This window comes from Carlito syrichta, unplaced genomic scaffold (assembly GCF_000164805.1).
Source record: "Carlito syrichta isolate Samal-C Ts95f unplaced genomic scaffold, Tarsius_syrichta-2.0.1 Scaffold289053, whole genome shotgun sequence".
In the NCBI taxonomy this organism is placed as follows: Eukaryota; Metazoa; Chordata; class Mammalia; order Primates; family Tarsiidae; genus Carlito; species Carlito syrichta.
In genome coordinates, this window is record NW_007233149.1 from 1,583 (window position 1) to 11,187 (window position 9,605).

At 41.9% G+C, this 9,605-nt stretch overlaps 1 protein-coding gene across 1 annotated transcript; it reads left to right on the plus strand.

Moving 5' to 3' along the window:
* Positions 1-262: 262 nt before the first annotated feature.
* Positions 263-1,863, plus strand: LOC103256204 (acyl-coenzyme A synthetase ACSM2A, mitochondrial-like; the record flags this gene model as incomplete). Its single annotated transcript, XM_008054105.1, has 3 exons — positions 263-390; positions 512-611; positions 1,744-1,863. Coding segments are annotated over 3 exons (348 nt in total), but the record flags the coding sequence as incomplete, so codon positions are not given.
* Between the last annotated feature and the right edge of the window lie 7,742 nt (positions 1,864-9,605).

The window sequence follows — 9,605 nt, forward strand, 5'->3', positions numbered from 1 at the left end:
GAGGAAGATGCCCTAGAGCATGGATGAACAAATACATTAATATTATCCATCAGACAGGCCCAGGGGAGTAGTTGAGAGACTCTGGGAAGAATAACTGCAATAAAGGGAGGAGACCCAGTTCAACCTGGGGTATGGGTTAGGTGGGTTCGGTGCAGGTCCACTATTTGTAGTTGTTCAAGTTTTAAAATGCACACCTGCACAGCCCTGGGACAATGGATTTAGGCTTTCAGGAACAATGATTCTGTCTTTTTTTGGTTACCAGGACCATCCCCAAAAGACAGCAGCCAACATTCGAGGGGATTTTTGGCTCTTGGGAGACCAGGGAATCAAGGATGAAGATGGCTATTTCCAGTTCATGGGGCGGAAAGATGATATCATTAATGCCAGCGGGTGAGCTTGGTTTCTAGGCTGGGAAGGGTAATCTTGATCTTTGTTTTGGTTAATTCTAGACTTTGGGGATGGTCTAGAGTCTGTGTGTCCATTCCTCTCTGAAGAATAGGTTCTTCTGCAGGTACCGAATTGCACCCTCAGAGGTGGAGAATGCACTGATGGAACACCCTGCTGTGGTCGAGACAGCTGTGATCGGCAGCCCAGACCCTGTACGAGGAGAGGTAATGGCGAAGTTGAAGCCTGGGGGTGTACAGATATGAACTTAAGGACAGTGTCGTAGGGTGGTTAAGAGCAGGGACTTTGGAACTGGACAGCCTAGATCCAAATCCTGTCCCAGTCATTTATTAGCTAAGTGACCTTGGGTCATCTTCTTAGCTTGCCTGTTCTTCAGTCTCCCCATCTGTAAGATGAGGGGTTATTATGATAGTTAAATGCACTAATATCTACATCTAAAGTGCTTGGAATAAGCCCTAGCACGTATCAAGCGCCCATATAAGATCTATTATCATGAGGGTGGAGGGATTCCATCCAGCTCTTTTCTATTTAAATCAGAATCTGATTCCTGACTAGGAGAACAGAGGAGGAATTTGAACCAAGGGATAGAGCTTCTGAGCCTTGGGGTTCACAGTGAAAATATGAGGAAGAAGAAAGACCCCTAACATGCCAGAGTTATAGGAATAGGCCCAGATGGAATCTGATGGAGTTCCTTGTGCGTGTAGAGAAAGGTGAAGGTGAGAGATGTGGATTAATGTCCTAGTACATTTCCGCAGTATGCAAATCTGGCAATATATATATTCTGGCAGGGATGAAACAATCCCACAGAAAACCATGGGAGCCACTGGACAAGTGAGGTCGAAAGGGTTTTCTCTACTGAGAAAATCCCATGTGCCCAGCTCTAAGCTAAACTCTGCTGCATATGATTTCATTTTATTTCCCATAAATTAAACATGACAATTTATCTCCATTTTACTGGTGGGTAAGCTGACGTTTGGAGAGATTAAACAAATCATTTGGGATTCTGGTTCCCAGTCTTTGTTTTCCTCTCTTCTCTTCTCTCCCTGTATCTACTTTCTGCTCATCATTCTCTATTGTCCCTTGGGTGTAAAATGAGTCTGATCTCAATCTATTGTCTAGCTGCTCATCCAATAAAACCACTGAGAGAGAGAGCTGGAGCCACAGCCATTTGTGTCCTCAGTTTCTCCCTTTCTCTTGGGCCAGATATTGCAAGGTATGATTGAGGATCATATAAAGGTGATGTTTGTAGTAGAAGTCTTAACACTGATTTTGCACTATCCCAGGAGAGGACTACACTCTCTAATTCCTTCTCTCTTGGCCCTCATATCCTCGCTGCAGGTAATGAAGGCATTTGTGGTTCTGGCCCCACAGTTCCTGTCCCATGACCCGGATAAGCTCACCAAGGAGCTGCAGCAGCATGTGATGTCAGTGACAGCTCCATACAAGTACCCAAGGAAGGTAAAGCCTCTGAGCTCCTATGTCCTTAGAATTTGGGAAAGAAGTGAAAGCACTCCTGCCATATTTCTCTTCTTCAGGATGAGGTCTAGGGCTGTAATTCTGAAATTCTTCCTATGCCCAAGAAAGCCCAAAATGACAATCCAGTGACTATCTTGATGTCTGAAATATTATCTCACCCTTTGACTCACTCTGAATTAAAAGTCAGTTGATCCCAAAGGAACAAATTCTTGCCAGTACCTGGCCTTTAGGCTCACTTTCTGCACTGATATCTTGCTATAATATTTAGTGTTATGCAACTCTGAGTTGCAAGTAACAAAAAATCTGACTTGAAATGTATTGTTCATGCAACTGAAAAGTCTGGATGTGTGTAAAGCTTTCATCATGGGTGATCCCAGGCATTTATATCATATGGCCAGGGGTCTCTCTTTCACCGCTTGGGTCTCCTTCCTTTGTATTGGCTTTATTTCTTGAAATAGGTTCTCTTTGTGGCCCCATCATTTCCAAATATGCATTCTTAGCAGCTTAGCAAACTCCAGTAAAAATAAATCAAGTTTTCCCCAAAACCTAGGCAAAAGTCTCCTGGTTAACTCTCAGCAGACCAACTTAGGCCATGTGCCCATTATTAAGCCAATCCCTGTAACCAAAAAAGCAGAACACTCTGATTGGCCAGTTTAGGGTCATGTAGTCACTCTTGGAGAAAGTACAGAAAGGATGGGAGAGTGAGGGCTGCTATATACCATGACTAAGTAGACTAAGTGAGGGAAGGACTCCTAATTGGAAAGATGAAAGTGCTCCTACCAGAAAAGACAAAAAGGATAGAATCCATTCCACCTGTTTTCAGCTGTTTTCACTCAGGGATAGGGAGCTTAGGCTTGGAGGTTGACATGGCAGGAGAACCTGGCTGTTGGATTTGGATACCAGACAGGAGCTTGTCCCAGGGAAAGAAAAAAGTACCTGAAATCTGGGGTAGAAGGTGGGAGTAACTATGTTAAGCTTAGAACTCCTCAGATTCTTATATAACCCGAATTTCCTCTGGCCTTTCCTTAGCACATGCTCATTGTCTTAAGTGGGGTTCTTGAGAAGCAGACCCTTAATATTAGCATGCAAGAGGTTTATCAGCGAGTTTGGGGCTCAATGTCTGGGAAAAAGAAGGGGAAAGGGAAGGGAAAGAAAAGGAACAGGATTAGGTGGAGGGTGAAGTTGCATTGAGAATTCTGAAGCTAGGACAACCTTTCAGTGTTGTCCTGAAGCAGGGTAAGAAGAAGGGGGTCTTTTTAGCCCTGTGTAGAGCAGGCATGTTTACAGGTTGCTCTGGACAAGATCACTGCATTCTGCTGAGGCAATCCTGCATAAGATAGCTGCATTCTGCTGAGGCAATCCTCAGAGGGGTCTGGCAGTGGGGAATAAGTACCACATTTCTGAAGGGGAGTCTCAGCTGTATATCAAAGAGACCACCCCATGAACTTTCAGCCTCAAACTGACAGTGAGGCAGCATAGCATCCTCTTGGGAGTCAGGCTGTCGTTTTTAAAATCTACTTCCATCCTTTACTCAATCCCCTCTCTGTCCCCCAGTTTCTTTTTTGTAAAATGGGAATAATGATGTTACCCCGTCACAGGTTAAGGATGAGTTGATATTTGTAAAGCATTCGACACTTAGAGGAATGACTGGCACCTAATAAGTGTTTAATAAATATTTTCAAATGAGGCTAGAAATCCAATCACACCAAGCATGAGTTTTGATTTTTTTTTTTTTTTTTGAGTTGTAGTCTCACTCTGTTACCCAGACTGGAGTGCAGTGGCCGCTTCCGGCCACCGCAGCCTCAACCTGCTGGGATCCAGCGATCCTTCCGCCTCAAAAGTCTCCTGGTTAATTCTCAGCAGACCAACTTAGGCCATATGGCCATTGTTACTCCGGCTTCCGAGTAGCCGGAATTACAGGCGCGCTCTACCACGCCCAGCTGATTTTTTGATTATTGTACAGATGAGGTCTCACCTGCCCAAGCGGGTCTCGAACCCGCGGGCTCAGGCAATCCACTCACCTCAGGCTCCCAAAAGCGCAGGGTTACAGGCTGAGCCACGGAACCCGGCAGAATTTTGATTTTTAACATGATACTTCAGATGATCAAGTGGAGGGGACCTATTGCACTGTATACAGTGTATTACTCAAATAACCTCAGTAGAGGTGTCTCTTTCCACAAGTCACTCCTCTAGAAATCCCAAGACACCAGATTCTTTCTGTCTTTTCCCCTTTCCACCCACCACACTCAGTCTCATCTGCTCCTTTCTGCATAACAAGCAGATTAGCATCCTTCTTAGAATTGAAACAGAACTCCCCCATTCCTTGACTTCCTTCTACTCTCTATCTAACTCTCAGAGGCAAAATTGTAAATATTTCAGGCCACGTGGTCTTTGTTGTAATTATACCACTTCACACTTTACCCCTGCATAGTTAAGCATCCGGAAACTAATCCCAAATGAATTGCTGTGACTCTGTTCCAATAAACTTTACTTATCAAAGCAGGAAGTGGGTTGTATTTCACCCACAGTTTATAGTTTGCCAATCCCTGTTTCATCCCATTGGGGCTTAAACAAACTTTTTCTCAACAAAGTTAGTCTTGCCTTTAGGAAGAATCTCACACCAGTTGCTAAGAAGATACTTTTACCTTTTACTATCCCTATTGTTATTATTTTTATTAAACCTAAGACCATCTGAAGCCTAGACCAGTGCCACAGCAAGCTAAACCATATAGCTAGAAGCCTCAATGAATGATCTTCATCGTCCATATCTTAGGATTCAGGAATATTAGAGATGAAGGGTCCTTAACTTCAAATATTCCTTTTAACAGTTGAGAATAATGACATTGAAGAGATTTTGTAGTTTTTCCGAGGGTACATTAACAGGACATTAGTGAGGTAGAATTCAAAACTGGGTATTCTAACTCTCAGATGTCTACTCTCTCCATTTCAGATTAATAACCACAGCTAAGATTTTTGTGTGCTGACTCCATACCAAGAACTTAGCTTGTATAATCTCTTTTTGTCCCCACACAATATTTTTATTATCTCCCAGCTTACTCAGTGGGGAAATTGAGCCTTAGCAAAAGCATAGGAGTTATCCAAAGCTAGATAACTGATAGATGAGGGACTGCGACCTAGAGAGCATGATGCTGAGACTTAGGTGTCTGACCACCAAGCTATGTTATTAATGTTTTCATTATGCTGCTTTTTCTCTGTCTTAGAGTTTGTCAAAGACCAGTTGACTAGACCATTATGCTCAGTTCTAGCTGCCTCTTCTCATCCTTGCTCCAGAGCACTTTCTGAAGCTTCTTATTTCGTAGCAAGCATCCCTAAAGATCCTCCAGCCTCAATAACTTTTCCTCCCTGGGTGCGGTGGCTCAAGCCTATAATCCCAGCGCTTTGGGAGTTGGAGGCAAGAGAATTATCTGAGTCCAGGAGTTCGAGACTACCCTGAGCAACACCGCAAGACCTCATCTGTACAATAAATCAAAAAATTAGCCGCACGTGGTGGCACATGCCTGCGATTCCAGTTACTTGAAAGGTTGAGGCAGAAGGATCCCGTAAGGCCAGTAGGTCAAGGCTGTGGTGGCCATGAATGTGCCACTGCACTCCAGCCTGGGTGACAGAGTAAGACTCCAACTCAAAAAATAAAAAAATTAAAAAAAAAATTTTCCTCAAACTAGAGCAGATCCTCTGAAAAATCCAACCCCATTGTGATCATGGATGACCCACCTTGGTCTGATTTTTTCCAACAGGTGGAGTTTGTCTTGGACCTACCCAAGGCTGTCACATGGAAAATTGAGCAAACCAAGCTTTGAGACAAGGGGTGGAAGATGTTTAGGCAAGCCCAGGCCCAATGATACGTCCACGAGGCTCTCGTTTGGACTCTTCTTTTTTATCATGTCTTTCCTTCTGGGTTCTTGGCCTTCCTGTCAGGATACTAGATTCTTTCTGAAAGGGCATGCATGTGATTTTTGTCTTTTCTCAGTTATTAGCCCCAGACATTGACATGCTCAATGTCAAAGGAAGAAAGAGAGGAAGGGAATGAGAGGGAAAAAGGAAGATAGTAAAAAAATGAGGAAGGAAAAATAAGTCAGAGAAAGATAAAACAACAAAGCGAAGCAATTGAAAAAAATAAAGTAGGGAAGCATGGAGTGAGAAAGGAAAAGGAAATGGAGGGAAGAAAAAAGAAAGGTTGGTATTAAAGGGATGAAAAAAGATAGAAAATAACTGACTGGAGAATAAGAATACAAAAAAGAGAAGAGAAAGAAAGAGGCAAGGAAGAAGGAGAATGAAGAAGGAAGAGAAAAAAGATCAATAAAATAGTGAGATAAATTGATAAAGAAAAATGATGGACAAAAGGATGTATGAAAGAGGGAAGAAAGGAGGGAAACTAAATAAGTGCTCCTACAGAGACACAGATTGACAGAATGACAGGGAGTCAAGCAGAAAGCTGAAGCTTGAGAAAGAAATGAAAGGTCATGGCGCCCTTTTTTATCTCCAGGATAAGACCTCCATAGAGTGAGATATTTGTGGGGTTGGGGCATTAGTGCCATCCTCAAGTCTGTCATGACCAGGTAGGGGAATCACCATTTATCAAGCATTTGTTATGTGCTAGTAATTGCCTTAGGTATATTATAAACAGCATCTTGTTTTTCTCTGTGTGGCATCTTCAGCTCTCACATCATAATTGTGAAAACAATGTAAGCACCTCAAAAGTTGTCATTTCCCATCGCTCGTGTTTTTGGTGTTATCTACTGTTCTTAGAATCAAGTAATAAAATCATTTTAAAAGCAAGATCCTGAGGATGTCTTTGAAGAAAACAAAAAGAGGAAAGAAATAAGGTGAGTGCATGCCTCCAATAGCTTGTGGGTTTGGAAATCCATGGAGATAGACTGAACAGGTGAAGCTGTTGAAGAATCAACCGGTGCCTCAGCTTCTGGGGCTGCTGGGACACCAGATTCATGAGTGTGGGAGAGGGAGGGAGGTGAGGACTATGAAATTTCACCTACAACACAGAGATGAAGACTGAACCTTCCTAGTAGTTTCGAGTAAGCAGGAGAATAAAATTAAGGTTATCTGAGGGCCCATGACTCTTCTTCTTAAGAATACTTAGTTATAATAACAATGATAGTAATAATCTTAATCACTCATCAAGCACTTGCTAAGAATCAGATGCCATGCCAAGCAAATCCATATATTATTGCAATTAATATTCACCCTTTCATTCAGATGCTCTCTTTCTCATTTTACAGTGAAGAAACTAAGACTTGGAAAGAATAAGTGAGAGAGCCAGGTTCTAACACAGGCCTAGCTGCATAGGACATCTATGAGTTTCATTTCTATGCTCCATCAACTTGTTTGCCTTTGCTTCTGACTCTTGGCAGAATCCTTCTCCTAGTTTGTACGTATCAAAAATACATATAGGTGTATGTATGTGTACACACACACATGTGCACATATATGTGTATATATATTCCTCATCTTATGATAGGATTACATCCTGATAAACACACTGTAAGTTGAAAAATCATAAGTCAAACCATCATAGATGTTTCTCTACTTACAATGGGGTTATGTCTGATAAAATCATCATCAAGTCAACACATTGTAAGTTGAGAGATGGTAAGTCAAGAACTCTCTGTATGTATAGAGAAAGAGTGAGAGGGAGAGAGATACTTTAAGAAACGACTGAAATTATTACGTAGGCTGTAGATTCCCAAGATCTACAGTTGGTAAGCTGAAGACCCAGCAAAGTCAATGCATAGGTCTAGTCTGAGTCTGAAGTTCTGAGAACTTGGAGAGACAATGGTATTAGTTTCAGTCCTAGGGCAGCATAAGACCCATATTGTGGTTCAAGCAATCAGGTGGGAAGGCTTCCCTCTTACTTAACCCTTTTTGTTCTGTTCAAGTCTTCAAATCTCCAATTGATTGGATAAGGTTCACTCCCATTTGGGAGGGCAATGTGCTTTCCTCAATTCAAATGTTGATCTGATCCAGAAACACCCTCAGATTCACACACCCAGAATAATGTTTCACCAAATGTCTTGGGGTCCTCATAGCCCAGTCAACTTGAAACATAAAATTAGACAACACATAGTCATCTTATAAAATATGCCCTAGAGCTGGGCACAGTGGTTCATGGCTGCCATCTCAGCACTTCAGGAGGTGGAGACGAGAGGATTGCCTGAGCCCAGGGGTTCAAGCCCAGCCTTGGCAACATGCAAGACTTCATCTCTACAATAAGTCAGAAAATTAGCTGGGCATGGTGGCCTGTAGGTCCAGCTACTTGGAAGGCTGAGTGGGAAGGATCACCTGAGCCCAGCAGGTTGAGGCTGCGGTGGCTGTGAGCTTGCCACTACACTCCAACCTGGGGAACAGAGTAAGACTCTTCACTTAAAAAAAAATCCACCAGAAAGTGAATATACTGTGACATATACTGTGATATACTCCTACTGGAGTCTGCTATATGCACCAGACATTTGTCTCCCATAGTAGAGGAATGGAATATGCTAATTAAATAAAAAAGCATTGGTTTTCTCAATCTGAATTTATAAATGTTCTAGGAAATTTCATCTAACTGAAAGCTTCCAAGAATTTAAAGTTGAGTAGATTGCTCATTCTGACTCTTTGATTCTGACACTTTAATTAATTTTTATTTTTCTCCATTCACTGAATGCTAAATGGACAGCAAGAAGTCTTGTCACCACTCTTTGCATTGCAGAAAGACCATGTCTCCCAAGCCTTAAGAGATATACAATAATTACATTTTATTAGACCTCTGTAAAAAGCAAGTAAGTAATGAGAGGTCGTGATACTGCATTAGAAAGACAATGTGGCTTCAACAGGTAACTTCTTAGAGATGGAGTAGAAGTCCTTCTTTCTGCATCTACCCTTTGCTCATTTGTTCTCATTGGCTTAGACCTCCTGTAGTTGTTTCCAGAATCTTGCCTCGTTATATCTCAACTTCTGGAGAAAATATCTGTGTAGTTAAGACTGCCTCACAGTGGAAGACACTGAGCGGATTTAGTAGAGTGACAGCCTGCTAACCCTGTCATTTTTCTTAACCTATGGCCTGCTACTTTTATTCTACAGTGAGAATGTTTTTGATCATATCTCCTTTCTCAGTACCCAATCCATGAGTTTCTTAACTTCTCCACTCTCAGGATTGATTGATGGCGAAAACCCAAAATGTTTAAAGGAAATCTATGCCCTACTCACAGTATAGAATCTGCACCACCCCCCAGAAGACAACAGTATCGGAAAATGATGATGGATAAACATCTGTATGCCAATGAAACAGAGGAAGAAATTTCAGAGTATGCTATAATTGAGAAACTTTGGACATAGAGAAAAAAATTAAATTTTTACAGAAAGATTTCTAGTTAAAAACAGTGTGATATACCCAGAGGAACTCAAATCATTCTACAAAAAAGATACTTGCACACATATGTTTGTTGCAGCTCTATTCACAATAGCAAAAACATGGAACCAACTAAGTTGCCCATCGAAGCTGGACTAGATAAAGAAAACCTGGTACATATACATGATTGAATTTTATGCAGCCATAAAGGAGGACAAATATATGGACTTCGCAGCAACTTGGATGGATTTGGAGTAGATCATACTCAGTGATCTATCACAGAAACAAAGAAGAGAGTACCATATGTTCTCACTCCTAAGCGAGGCTTGAACTCCATAAGAAAGCATTTGGCAGTAACGGG